Raw genomic sequence first — 14,786 nt, 5'->3', positions numbered from 1 at the left:
TGCACACACACACTCTGAGTGCATGAGAACTTCAGTGACCCTTTCTCTAAGGCCGGGATCTCAAACTCAAATCACCACGAGAGCCACGTGAGGACTAGTACGTTGGCCCGAGGGCCGCATCACTGACACCTTTTCATATAAAGGTACAAAAGCCCCCTGCTGCCCCTGGCCCCGTCCCCACTCCACCCCTTCCATGAGGTCCGCCTCTGCCCCGCCTCTTCTCCGCCTCTTCCCCTGAGCGCGTGGCTCCCCGCTCCTCCCCCCTCTTTCCTGGAAAGTGCTAAGTGCTGCCAAAGAGCTATTTGGCAGCGGGAAGTGCCTGGAGGTAGGCAAAGAAGTGGGGGACGTGGCGCGCTGGGGGGGTGGCAGGTGAGGGTAGCTTGACAGCCGCAGGAAATAACTCTGGGGGAACATGGGAACTTGGCGGGCTGCAGCAAATAACTCCACGGGCCGGCCGCATGTTTGAGACCCCTGCTCTAAGGAGACCTGGGATAGGTTCAGTCAGCTGCCACCTTTGGGGATGACTCCCAGAGCTTCTTGATTGGCTCTTCTCTTCTGCCTCCTCCTCCCCTCGAGATGTAGGCTGTTCCCTTTCTTCATTCAGCCACAATCTAGATTGATTTACAAAGAATGCAGTGACTGTATGAAACCAAGAGGCCAGCTCTGTGTCAGTTTGCCATATGTCTTTAATTCTGCAAGCCTATCCCATTCTTAAGTGAGTAGTGACTGAAGTACAGAAACTGTGTTTTCAAGGTATTAAAATGAAAGCACTTTATTCATTAATACAATCTCTATTTTTTTTGCTCCTAGTTCCATACACCTATTTGTTTAATATGTGGATAATTCTGTTCCAGTGAAAATTTGATATCCTGAAACTAAACGCAGGATCCCAATCCCAAATATAAAAAAATCATGAGAAATTTAAAAATGAGATTTTAAAAATACATTTTGGTTTTTTTTTTCCACTTGCCTTGTAGTTTGTGAACCTTTGGGGGGGGGGGAGGTCACATTTTCAACCTTTTCTCCACAAGCATGGTGGCTAAAACATTTTTGTTAATGAAAATGAGATTTTTCATATAGCTCGTGACTCTGGAGCTGGGCTCAAAGAAGCACACCAAAAACTGCAGGACTCATAAAATCATGAGTTCGCAACACTGATTAACAAGCCACTTATAATACAAATAACATTGGAAACATAGTTTTTAAAAAAAGCTGTGTTTATAGAAGATAAACATGCTTTCATCATTGACTTCTTGAGGGTAGATGGTACTTTCATTGACTCACATTTTAAAATATTTTACAGGAGTTTTTATAGAGAAATCCTTTTCCTGTCTTTGGTGTCTCTTGGGAGAGAGAACATTGACATTGGTAAGTTGAAAATATTGTGAAATGTGCATAATGTTTATTTGCACAAATATATTAAAGAGAAAGCTCAATGTGTATGGACTGTTAGGATAGCTAGCTTCAAAAAATTGGCATTGGTTCAGGGGTTTCTAAGCAGCCGTTCAATTGGCAGACTTCCTTACTTCAGGAGTAACTAATGAATACTAATATAAGTGTTGCTTTTGTGATTCTCAGTTACTGTTCATTTAAAACAGCTAGATCTTGCAGAGTGATACACTTTAAAAAAAGAAACTTAATTTTTGTGGAAAATATTTATGGTGTGCACTTGAAGTCATATAAGCAGCACTTTCAGCTATGCTCTGTTTATTCCAGAGGCCTTTGACAGTGAGTACAGACTTGCATATAAAAGTCTAACGACAGAGGTGCTTGAGAAAATGCAGAAAATAGATGCACCGCCAAGCAGCAGTGTGGAGTGGTGCAGGAAATGCTTTGGAGCACCTGTCATATAAAAATGCGGGAAGAGGTGATGGAACTTCACGAAACAGAAAGAGGTGGGACAAAAACTGAGAATATGTAGATTTGGATTCAAGTTCCTAAAAGAAGACTAAATCCAGCAAGTTGTATCCAGATCAAATCTCTCTTTGGGACAGGTTCTAATTTTTGATTTTGTCATCTCATGAAATAGTGTAAAGTGCTATAAAATACCTTAAAACTTCTTAATACCAAGGATATTCAGTTCTTGATTGGCTTATCTGCCTTAACTTTATTTTTCTGTATATATTTTGTTTCTTCTTGCTTGTCCGCCATCTTCAGCATCAAGTGGTTGAGAAGGGAGATGGTGGTTCAATAAGCATTTAGTTGGTGGCTTTCTTAAGGACCATCAATACTGGGATATTTTATAAGTGTATGTTTTGGATTGCCTTTCTAGCCCAGAAGCATGTTAAGTGCACTGGTAAAGAGGGATCTGTTTGTTGCATATGGGTGCAGCATGTGTGTACATATTTATGGAACCCTTAAATTGCGACTTGCAATGCAGCTATTTTAGACTGGTCACAATACCAAACAATAGCTTTAGTTATTACCTCTCTTTTTGACAGTAGTCCCTGTCCCGGTTAATAATCTGAACATCTATTGACTGACGACAACCTTCCATTTTGGCTATATTATAAAACTTTAGCTTTTCTCTATTCAGTGGCCTGCTACATGAAATTAGATATACTCTGATTATATTGCTTTGTTCTCCCAAACAATGATGGGCTTCTGCCCTGAGCAGCTAGGAGATGGGTGTCTTTCTGCAAGCTACAGAGATAGTTTAATGAAACTAGGGTGCACAAAGGTTTTGACATAAACAAATATTGACCAGAAATTAAGATTCCCCCCCCCCCCCCAAAAAAAGTGCCCCCTTGGGGTGAACTTGCAGCCTCAGGCACTGTTGCCCCATACCTGGTATCTTTCTAAACTATGGGATAATTATTTTGCATTGTAGGTCCAGATTCAATATTTTTTTACTATACATATATTTATATACAACTCTTAAAGTTGTGTATGCAGAGAAATTGAAGAGTTCAAGGGACTGGTCTTAAAACCATGTTTAGTTGATTGCCAGTAGATGAAAAACTCACGCACCTGCTTGACAATGCTCGTCATGTCCTCTGCAAGCTGAAACTTAGACACTAGTCTGTGACTTAAATGTTTCCATAACTAAATTACATGGCAACATTTGTGGATAGCCCTGCTGCTTCTGCTTCAATCAAGTGAGCTGAATCAGTACATGTCCATCCCTTACTGAGGAAGTCACTCCTGGAAGAAGCAACTGAGAGAAGGGATTAATGAATTATTAAAACAATGTGATTTAAGCACGGTCTCCCTTTCAGCTTGAATGTAATCTGCTCATACTACTCCCATGCCAGAATCTTTACTCATTTTTACACTTTCAGTCATTTAAACTCTTTACAGGGGCACTAGGATCTCATTGAAAGTGCCAGTAACTGACACCCCCCCCTCCTCGAAACATCAAAGTACTTTTAACATGTTGCTGACATAACATTTTTATAAGATGTGTGTTCCTTCAAATAAATGGATTTTGCACTATTTGTATCAGAAAATATTTTTGGCATTGTAGGCTGGATGCTCACATTTAAAAAAAAAACATAGTAATTGGTGATCCTAGGCCATGTTAGTATAGTAAGGTCATTTGGAATTCTCCCTCCATGAAAATATTGGGCATTTTCAGTTCTCAAAAGCAAAGAAGCATAAGCGCAGTACAATAACTTTATCTCAATTCTTCTGTCATTTTTAGCTTTTTGAGTTTGTTGTTTTGCAGATTTCAGACCAACTCAACAATGAGTATCGAGCTGTTTTCTTATACTCACCTGTGGAATCGGTGCTTGATTTTCTTCTCTCTGCTCCCCTCCCCACCAATGTAATTAATTGTTCATATTTTAAAATCCCTGTGAAGCATGCTCTTGAATACTTACACTTGCATTATAGTAGTTGCTAATCTAAGTAAGTTTTATACAAATAGCAAAGATTGTACCTAATACTTTACTTTAATACTGGCTTTAAAAGTACAGCAGCACAAAGATTAAATTATCACCTCTCACTGATGGTCCTAAATAATAAGCAGCTAAGCCTTATGGCTCCTTGGAGCAATTTAAATAGCAATTCTCTTTGAGCATCCTAAATATTTAGCTACCCTTATTTTCCCCGGCTGCAGAAGATCTTTATAATATGTTGTTTTGCCTACTGGGTAATAATGAAATAACTGGATTACTTTTTCATCCTCTTAGACATAATTGTAGATGACACTTTTAATCATTTTGCTTTGTTTCAACAGCCCTCTCATGTATTGCTGTAAATCTTCAACAATATCACACTGGGCTTGTGTAAACATCCAGAGTAGCTTGTGTGTCATGGTATCTAGCACTAAATGTTTGTTTCCTAAGGCTAATGAGGTAAAAAGGATACTCTTATGATCCTGGATCATTCTTGTAGAGGATTTAATGTCCCTGGATTTACTACATCAGACTGATGCCTCTGCATGTTATAATGTAGTCTCTATTCTGTTGTACATACCTGATTTCCAGCTAGCTGAAAGCGCTGTGTGAAACTAAATGAAGTCAAGTCAAAAAGCCCACTTACAATTACTTTCCAACTTAGAATCCAGGACATGTTGAGGACTGTTGTTCTGTTGTTGAGTTTGGGTTATTTTAAACTGCTTGGTTTTTAATTCTAGTTTTTAATAGCTGGTTAACTAGCTGACTCTAGAATAGATTCCATTATGCAGGAGAAAAAGTCAAAGTCCTCAAGGTGATGTAATTACAATATTTCATCTAACATGCAGCTAGATTTGCTCACAAGAACTTGGAATAAAGCAAATACTGAGTTCCTTCTAAGTTGCTGCCTCCTCCTGACCACATATCACTTCCTGTTCCTTCTCCTTTGACTTCTTTATATGAAATATTTAGCTGCAAACATTAGAGATTGAGGCAAGTTGTCCTAGAGCTGGATTTTCAGAGATGAATGCTTACCTAATCTGAATATGCAAACCCCCATGACTGCACTTGGAAAACAGGTATGGCACTTGACTAGACTTGAATGCACGTTAATACCCATATGATCGAAAATCTGACCCAAAATGCATGAGGACAATTCCTTAACTTTTCCATTTGCATTTTAAATGGGCTTTCCCCCTGCTCGAGGCACTAAAGAAATTATAAATGATTCCTTGCAAATGAATAACCTAATAAACTCCAGGGGGCGGGGTGTGTGTGTGGGGGGAATGAGTAAAATTGGAAGCTGCTTGACTTAGAATTAACATTTTGAACTATATTCCCCCAATGATCCAAATTACCATACATCCATTGTGTATGAGTGAGCTTCCCCCAGGTGTCATCCAAAGAGGAATCTGAGTTCAGCCCCAGTTCTTTCCTTCTACATAAGCAGGAAAAGAAATGCCTTGTTAACTTGGGAACCCCCTGGCTTCCAGAGGCAGAACAGTTCTAGTCTGACATAGATGCTTTCATTGTATACATTTTGGAAACCTAATTTATAATCCTAAAGACAATGGTTGCAGATCTCTATTTCCTGAAGAGGCTGCTATTGGACTGCACAAAGTCAGGGTCCAAACCAAAATGATCACATAAGTGGAGCTGGGAGCAACTTGGCTGCAAGCATGCTAAAGTGTGTGTATGCGATCGAGTGAACCCGGAGAGATGTTAAAAGGAGCATATTAGCATAAAACAGATAACACAGGAAAATCTCTTTGCATTTACATGGTCTTTAAAATTTTGGATTACTAGTTAACTATATGAAGAGAGCAATGTATTTTCCAGTGTTCATCTAATTGTAAATGCACCAAACCTGCCTTGTTTCCCTTTACTAAACAAGATATTTACATTTTCTGTAAAGTTAAATGGGATCTTTAACAGTTTGAAATCAAGATTCTCAATAGAGAACTTTTGAGTGTTGGATGTGCAGAGTGAATAAATTCCAAAACATTACAAAGATTAATTGTAATTATTGTAAATGAAAATGCAGTAGGTTCCAAAAAGTTTGTTTATATAGAACAAATAGCAAACTGAATTAAAATGTTGTGCAACGTACCAGGAAAATAATAGAACATCTGTGTACAATGCTGATAGCTATATTCTGTCTTCATATTTTATATACCAATTGACAATAACATCTTAATTGAAAATTTGTTTTATGTAGAAAATGTATCTTTAAATTATATTCCACTTTCTCAAAAAACTACTAAGTTAGTCTTACTTATAGCTGAATTTCACATGTTGGCTAAACTCTAAATTCACATTGCATTTGTGAATTACTAGACTTTTTCCACCTTGTAAATGATGTTTTTCTGTACTGCCTCAATTTTAGGATATACATGTACCTTAGCTTGAGTTTACTATTTTCATATAAATAACTGCAGCATGGGGTATGTTTGCAAAGTGAGTGTTAGACCATAGAAATCTATATTTTTATATCTTTGTTTAAAAACTTTTTAAAAAATATAACTGAGGAATCCAGCCTAAAGTAGAAATTTGTTTTAAAACATTAATCAATCAATTTCTTCAATGCAAATAATTGTATTTCATTAACTGTTGAATTAATGATAGCCTATACAAATAAAATAATTCTTTAATTTAACAATTTGAAACCTTCAGGTGCCTTCTGTATATCAGCTTTTCCTTGTGGACCTTTTCAGAAACAACCCCACCCCCTTGTAAACTGTAAATGCTGACATTGAACAGTTGAGTTGGATGCAGTTCTGATTTTACTGTGCTGTATTTTGTGATGCATATTAGAAAAGAAACAGTAGATTGATATTTGTCTTTCATTCTGCATCAATCAATGATGCAAATAAAAGGGATTGTTTCGGGTTTTTTTTTTTTTTTTTTTTTTTTTTTTTACACAAGCACACTGAACTCCTTTTAGGAGCTTTAAAAATAAACTGAATGTTAATGAGGGTAAAGGAAGTAGTGTGAATAAATTATCGATTTATTAAATGAGTTGGGAAGTGTTCTATTAATGGAATAAAATTTGCACTGGTTTAGAGTCTGAACTGTTCAAAAATGACATCCATTTACTGTGCTTTGATCTAACAATTATTTCTCTAATGTTTTTGTACATTTGACAATGTTTCTTGGTGCTTTTATTCTGAATTTTGTATAGCTAAGAAACATCTATTTCTCAAAATAAAAATATGTACAACTGCTGTCTGGAACTCCCATTTTTTAGTTCTATTTTTGTCATCAAATTGCAATTGTCATCAACACAGCAATAAACTTAAAATGGTGGGTTCAGCTTGTGCCAGAGTACAGCATACTGACATTTTAAAAAGAAACGTAACTTTGAATTACCCAAATTGTGTTATCTTTCCTACAACTAGCTGCGACTCCACTTTGTGCAGCTGTGTTGTTACTATATATGGTAACGTTAATGCCTTTATAGATCTGCAGTTTAGCAGATATGTTTGCTGTGGGAACCTGAATTCAGTGGATGTGTGAAATTTCAACCATATAATTACAAGGTAGCCTTAATGCAAATTATAATGAAAATTTGTCAGCCCAGGCGCACACTAAGGCTGTTCCTTTGATAGTCATGGCTTTGTCATAGCAAACAATTGAAGTATTGCTTGACTCAGTAAGTCTTGCTTGGGAACTGGAAAGTCAAGTACTTAAATACAATACAAATGTTAAACTATTTTAATGGGCTATGCTAGACATAACAGATCAAGTATTGAAAATTTAGTCTTGTTTACCTGCAGGCTGGCTGGGGTGACAGACAGCATGATTCTTTCTGGGGAGTGGGAAGAGGCCTCTTAAAAAAAAAAAAAAAAAATCAAGGATCTTGCCATGGAATTATGGCTATAAATAGCTCCTGCAGCTTTTAACTATAATACTGTTCTATTCACCCATCAGGAAAGAACATTACTTGCCGCAGGAAAGAGGGCAAATAGAATTCTGCAACAGCACATAAAATTAACTCCTTTTTGGGAATTTCAGTGGTGGTGGATTTGACTGAGTGAACATTCAGATAAACTCACATGTGCAATTGTGAACCAGTCAATATGGAGCATTGTATAAGATAAAGGGAGAGGAAAGATTAAGGCTTTCTACAAACATTTAGAGGAGGGAGGAAAAAAATACAAAATTTAACTAGTGGTGGTTCTAAATATGTACCCTTACGGGAGCTCCACTGACCCCTCCCTGCACTGTTTTGTTGGACATTCAAATAGAGAGAGAACTGAGGGGTTATTACTCTGTGCAGTCCTATATAACTTCATTGTGCAGCATGAGGTAGTAAAGTGCATGCATAGCTGAATGGATAGTGTCAGGATTCCCCCACTGCACTCTGAACTCTGGTGTGCAGATGTAGGGACCCACATGAAAGACCCCCTAAATTTATATTCTACCGGCTTAAGTTAAAAGTTCCCCAAGACACAATTCCTTTCCTTGTCCTTGGATGGTATTGCTGCTACCTCCAACTGTTTTACACACAAATTCAGGGGAGGGTCACTTGGAATCCCTATCCCCCAAGCCCCTTCACCCCCTTTCCTGGGGAGCCTTGAGAATAATATACTAACCAGTTGCCTTAACAATGTGAGCACAGACCTGATCCTTTGTCTTCAGGACACTGAAATCAATCTGGTACTTACCTTCCATCCTGATTTTGCAGGTCTGTAAAGTTAACCTTACAGGGTAATAAAATTTAAAACACAGGATTCCCCTCTGGGCTCAGCTTCACAGTTACAGAAACAGGAATAAAACTACCTCTGTAGCATAGAAAAATTCACAAGCCAAAACAAAAGATAACTGAACACATTTCCTTGCCCTAAGTTTTCTGTGGTTTTAGATGAATTATTCAAGGTATATTTCAGGAGATACTATACCTGCTTGGTTTCTCCCTCCATCCATCCAGAGAGGGAATAACAAAAGAGAAGGAACAAACAAATCCTTCCCCTCCAGATTTGAAAGTATCTTCTTTCCTCATTGGTCCTTCTGGTCAGGTGCTAACTAGGTCATTTGAACTGCTTAACCACTTACTGGTAAGGCAATCCAGTACAGCTGCCAAGGAGGGATTTTATGCTACTCCATACATAAAGGTTGCTACCTTTCCCCCTATATTCATGACAGACACTAACAGAAAATCTCCAACCAAGGGCTTGAGGGATACATCTTGAAGAACCAGTTACTGCACAAGGTGACTAACCTTTTATCGTCTTTGTCCTTCTGGATTTTCTGACAGTCTTCATGGTTTGGGTTTGACTCTACTACTATGAAGCTCAAGTAATTACTGCACTGTCCTAAAAACCCATGGGACACCTTTGCATCCCTGTGTAATGTAACACATTCTACTATGGGGTTTTCTGCATATTTTGCAAATAGCTTTGAAAGCCCTTTCCTAGCAGTTTTTATGGTCTACTACAGAATTAGTATTGCATGTTACTGGACTGACATTCTTTTAGTAATACTTGGGTCTTAATTTCATATTTTTCCTACCAGTAGCAGTCATGAGCTCTGCCTCAGATAGTTCAGGGAGTCCTGGTAACATGCAGATTCATAGCTATCTTCGTTCTTTATAGTTAAATGTATTCACAGAAGTTTTTAGAAAAGCCTCTATTCCAAGCTACTTGATAACTGCATACTGTCCACATATAATGGGCTTCTTAAGCATAGGATTTGTTCATTTTCATGTGTCAATCTGATCTGTTTAAGATCTATTTGTCCATTAGAAACATTTTGTTGTTGACAGACAATAGAATAGACTAATGCTGTGAATCAGGGAAGATTTGGGGCTTTACTGCCTTTGCTTGGAACGCTAAAAAAAAAAAAAAAAAACAAACAAAAAAAACTTCTAAGTTCACTATTTGAAAAAAGCAGAACCCCTGCCCCCAGACTACCCTTTCAGAATCCAGTCCCTAGGAAGTGCCCTCACCCCAAAATCTAGTGTCCCCCATTCACTGGCTGCATCACCCTCCCAGCAGCCCCAGCCTCCTTACCTCAGTGCAGCCTGCCCTGACTTGTGTCCTAGTGCCTGCTCCAGCTGGGGTCACTGGACCGGCTATGGGGTATGTGTGTCACATGACACTAAGCACCCTGGCTTCTAGGCTTGATCCTGAACTACTCCATTTTTGCACCCCCTACCCCACTGATTCTAGGGAGGGGCACCTGCCCTGCACACAGTATGACCCTCAGAATATCATACGGGCCACAGCTGTGCTCTGATTGGGCTGCAAGTGGCCCACAGGTTGAAAACTACTGCTCTATTGCCTATGTTAAACAGGTCAAACCATCTGGCCTAAATCTGTCCTTTAAGAAGATGCTTGTGTGCATGTTTATTTTCCTTTTTAGGTAAGTAGGGGAAGAGATAGTGGATAGAGAAAAGTAAGGCAGTAGTGCAAATTGTTACAGAAATCTTCTACATCAAAGAAAAAATGTTTAAACCCATTCAAGGTAAAGAGGAAACAATACTATCAGTATTGACCAGTAAGTGAGTTTGTTCAATCTAATACTTATGAAGATTGGTATTGCTAATTTAACCACCCTAGATGTGATGGCATGAAGAATCTTCTCTGGAAGAACCACCTTTCTGATGGGAGTTATGTTGCTTTCTCTATTTAACAGTGGCAAAATAGGAGTATAAGCACCAACAAGACCTGCCACTTCTAAGAGTAGAGCATCGCTACAAGCATATTTTTACTAACACACTGAAAAATTCAATTTCACCATAAAAGATTTATTTTCTTAATCATTTACATCTTTTACTTTTGGCTTGACTCAGATTTAGATGTAGAGGCCCTCAATGAGGACAGTCGTCTTCTCTTGGCTATCTGCTCCTGGCGTTTTTCCTTGGCCTCCTTTAAAAAGAAAAGCAGTACACAGTGAATAATGCCTAATACTGTTATAATTGAATAAAATATACTTCAGTAAAGATGGAGGAACACACTCTTGTTTGACTCCTATTAAGCATAATTGGATGTGTCCAACTGGAAAACAGGAACCCCTTTTAAACATTCAAACTGTTGTTCCCAGTATTTTTCCCTCCCACATCCGAATTTCACAGATGCCCCATCTTGCCAACTCTATGGAAACAGCTCCATTATTTTTATCACCACACTACCATGGTGATTTACTTGAATATTTTTTCCTAAGACCTGTATTTTCAATGTATATTCATTGTCCTAATTAGTCAACTTTGGAGCTAGGGTACTTGATTTCAACTCTCCAACCCTACCTGCACTGGGTCTTAAGCATTAGGGAAGTGAGTTCCGGTTAAGTCAGTTTAACATAGCTGGCTAGGACAAAATTATGTTCAAGGGCCAGTATTTTACATGGGGCCCCCAGCCTATAATGTGATTGATAAAAAACTGTTGTACCAGAACGTCCATTCCAGACAGTCAAACTCCGTAAGAAAATGGTTTAACTGGAACAGTGTTTACACTCAGCTTATGTAATGTGGAGAAGATCTCGTTACATCACTCAAGCTTTCTTTAACCATTTTAGGAGTAACAAGTTGTGCTGTTTAACCACAGTCTATCATTAGAGCCAGCTAAGCCGCTATCTGCTTGCGAACTGCTGAAAGGTGCAGCACTGAAGTCCTTAGTAGTCATTGTAGGAGTTGGATTTTGTCCTGCAACAGACTGACTGTGGTGCTAGAGAGCTACCTCCATAATGAAACACCCTGTCTTCAAAAGAAGATGTACCTTCATTCTCTTGGCCAAAAGCTTAGCATATTCTGCCGCTTCCTCCTTGTTCTTCTGAGTTCGTTGCTTCTTTAGAGCAATACGTCTGCGCTTATGTTGCAGAACTCTGGGAGTCACCAATCGCTGGATCTTAGGAGCCTTGGTCCTGGGTTTCTTGCCTAGGAAAGAAACGAATTTACTAGTAGAAAAGCTTACGTTTAGTGTTTTTGGAAATCAAACAGAACTGTTCAGTAGTACAAAGTACCAAGTTCCTCTCCACTGTGTGTTCCTGTCTTATTTTGCAAACTATCAGGTCTTTGATTTGTTTTAATACTTCAATAGTAGTTTTGATGCTTTCAATATTTGTTGCATTTGTTTTCAGCAGATCTTTATTTTAGAACACAAAGCATCTGAATAGTACAGCTATTCTTCCTCCCTTTTAACTAGAGGGGAGATTCTCAAACATTTAAATGATTGAGCACAAGTCCCCCAAAAGTCAATTAGGATTGTGTTCAAAATCCCTTGTTGCTTTTGAAAGCCTTCCCCTAACTAATCAACCTGTTTCTGAAACCTTGTGTGTGCATCTTAATCAAGCTACTCTGTTAGCATGACAGTCTGATCGGTTGTACATACATCATATAGAGAGGCCTAAAGTTTAAGTTGACTAAGCTAGGTTGACTAAACAAAAACCAATCAAGCTATTGTAAGTATATCAACTTGAGACCTGCCAATTTCTGAAAATACAAAGTAAACCAACAATTCTGGTTATAGTAACTGCTGGTGTTGTATGAATAGCTAATTTCAGATAAGTGATATTTAGGTTATATTTTAGTGATATTTAGGTTGACTGTCTCTTTGCTGACTTGTTCAATGAAACACTGAACTATTTTCTCAGGTCACCTTCAATGTGGTGGGGAAGTAGCAGGATGCAAAAGGCAACAGGGGTGGGAGAAGAGGCAAGTATTCAAGGTGACAGATACATTCTCATTACAAAGGGCATGTCACTTAAGAACTGCTTCTAAGCAAAGCTTGTTTTCTGGTCCAAGATGCTATTGAAGCAATTGGAAAAGTCTGAGTTGGAGGGGTCCTGATTTTGTGGCACTTAGATGCCAAAGATGATACCTGGGTTTCAAAATGTTCTGTGGGAGGACTTCCAACCACAGTAAGATTCAAATCTCAAATTCAGCCTCATTTCATTGATTGAAAATTACATTGTGAATCAGTGGTACCAGATGCATCTAGAGAATCCACCAGGTCTTTAACACTGACCTCCCCAGTGACTTTTTGGGGAGTAAGAAAGGGTGCTCTCGCTAAAACTTATCAATACTAATTACTGATACTTTTCAGTGCTTTCATGGACAGTAAGCTCAAGATCTAGCTGGTAGAATGTTTTCAGATAGTGTGATTTTTTTAAAGTAGGGTTTCTAATCACTGCAGAAGCTTGGCTGCCTAGTAAGTATAACAAACCCACGAAGTTGCAGAATCTGTCTCACCTTCCTTGTTCAGAGGTTTCCTCACCACATACTGACGCACATCATCTTCTTTGGAGAGGTTAAACAGCTTGCGGATTCTGCTAGCCCTCTTGGGACCAAGTCGACGAGGCACTGTGGTATCTGTTAGTCCAGGAATATCCTTCTCGCCTTTGGGAAAGTTGTCAGATTAGTTATCCTCCTAGATTTTAATGCTGTGGCTGCTTGGAACTAAGGCTATGTCTGCACTGCACATCTTACAATGGCGTGGCCGTGCTACTGCACCCGCGCTGTTGTAAGGTGTGCTGTGTAGCCGTTCTTTATCAGCAGGAGAGAGCTCTCCTGGCAACAAAATAAAACCACCTCCAGTGAGGGGTGGAAGCTTGTCCTCGGGAGCATGGCTCCTACTGCCAAAGCGTTGTCCACACCAGTGCTTTTCTCATAGTTAAAACTTGTCCTTCAGGGGTGTTTGTTTTTTCACATCTCTGAGCATCAGAAGTTAAACAAAAGTGCCAGTGTAGACAAAGCCCAAGACTATATGTACTTACCAAAATTCCAACACAACACAAAGATAGGGCAACATTTGGGCTTACTAGCCTATATTGTCTCAAGTCCACCCCCAAGCTTTGCTATCAATTATTGTGATAAGTTTCACATCACTTTTGCAAGACTACTTTATCCCATCATTCTTGGTAGCAATAAAAACATTTCAGTTTAGAAATGGGCAATCTGTTAATCACCAAAAACACATGGAACCACTGTGCTGGTGAAATGGACTCCTCCATGTATTTTGAGCCGCGTACAACACAGCTCATTTTCTCTTTCAAATCAATTGTAAGAAATGAGTCTCTAATTTGCTGTGTGATCTTAGATATAAAAATCATTAGTTCCAATCTGACAAGAGCAGAATTCTAGGAGTCCACCAGTGGACCAAGCGGTTATAAGACAGGTTTTAGCTGGGTTACAAGCCTCCATAGAACACTTCCAACACTAATCAGTGATAATGTCAATCAATACATCATTAAGTCGTATGTTTAAGGCTGTGTGAACCTATATACCAAGGCCTTTGTGGCCTTATCTACCAATACTCACCTTTTTTTACGATGACCAAATTCAGGACACTCAAGTTGGCATCAACAATGCAACCCCGGACAGATTTGCGTTTTCTTTCTCCAGTTCTTCTCGGGCGATAGCAGGAGTGGCCCTTACTGAGGAGCAGGCGGACACGTCCATGGGTCAGAACACCTTGTTTCATGGGGAAGCCTTGTTTATCATTACCACCACTGATACGGACAACATATCCCTGTTAAGAAGATGACACCTAAGCATCTCATATTCCTTTAATTGTCCTTAAAAGCACTTATTTCCATCAAACAAGAAAAGTCAGCACAGCCCTGTCTTCTATAAATTCCAGTCATGTTTTGTACCTACGCCCCCTTGTAAAACAGCATCCATCCACAAGTGTTCCAGACAGTTTACAGGCGGCATGCCAAATTGAATTAGATTTGTTGAAAGCTAGTCTAAGTACTGTACAGTTTCAGTGCTGGACTGAACAGAAACTATTCAAGAATCTTGCTGCTCTCTTGCATTGAATTAGTGGCCTTTCAAAGTCTCCTCCAATACATTGTTTTTAGGAGCTATGGGAATAGGTATTCTGAGTACACTGCAGCTAAGACCATTGAACAACACTAACAATGGGCAAAACAGCAATGGGTCCCATCAATTTAGTTCTCTAGGATTTGTAGAACAAATCACTTGTGTGTGTGTGTGTGTGTGTGTGTGGG

The 14,786-nt window shown here is 39.0% G+C and overlaps 2 protein-coding genes across 6 annotated transcripts in view; one reads left to right on the top strand and one right to left on the bottom strand.

Moving 5' to 3' along the window:
- The window catches only part of DENND4C (DENN domain containing 4C), a 117,308-nt gene extending 110,244 nt beyond the window's left edge, over window positions 1-7,064 (top strand). For all 5 annotated transcript variants that reach the window (XM_034774577.1, XM_034774574.1, XM_034774573.1 and 2 more), the window contains 2 exons: window positions 1,304-1,368; window positions 1,717-7,064. In XM_034774577.1, the coding sequence (XP_034630468.1) occupies window positions 1,304-1,368; window positions 1,717-1,853 (202 nt within the window). In that variant the 3' untranslated portion in view covers window positions 1,854-7,064. The remainder of the gene's footprint in view (window positions 1-1,303; window positions 1,369-1,716) is intronic.
- A 3,502-nt stretch (window positions 7,065-10,566) lies between these two features.
- The window catches only part of RPS6 (ribosomal protein S6), a 6,722-nt gene continuing 2,502 nt past the window's right edge, over window positions 10,567-14,786 (bottom strand). Inside the window, exons 3-6 of the mRNA XM_034773645.1 lie at window positions 14,095-14,305; window positions 13,027-13,173; window positions 11,555-11,712; window positions 10,567-10,708 (exon numbers count right to left, since the gene is read on the bottom strand). Of these exons, the coding sequence (XP_034629536.1) occupies window positions 10,613-10,708; window positions 11,555-11,712; window positions 13,027-13,173; window positions 14,095-14,305 (612 nt within the window). The 3' untranslated portion in view covers window positions 10,567-10,612. The remainder of the gene's footprint in view (window positions 10,709-11,554; window positions 11,713-13,026; window positions 13,174-14,094; window positions 14,306-14,786) is intronic.

The sequence above is a fragment of the Trachemys scripta genome, chromosome 6 (assembly GCF_013100865.1).
Source record: "Trachemys scripta elegans isolate TJP31775 chromosome 6, CAS_Tse_1.0, whole genome shotgun sequence".
Lineage (NCBI taxonomy): Eukaryota > Metazoa > Chordata > Testudines > Emydidae > Trachemys > Trachemys scripta.
Note: the sequence above shows the minus strand (reverse complement) of the source record. Positions and strands in the feature narration are given on the sequence as shown.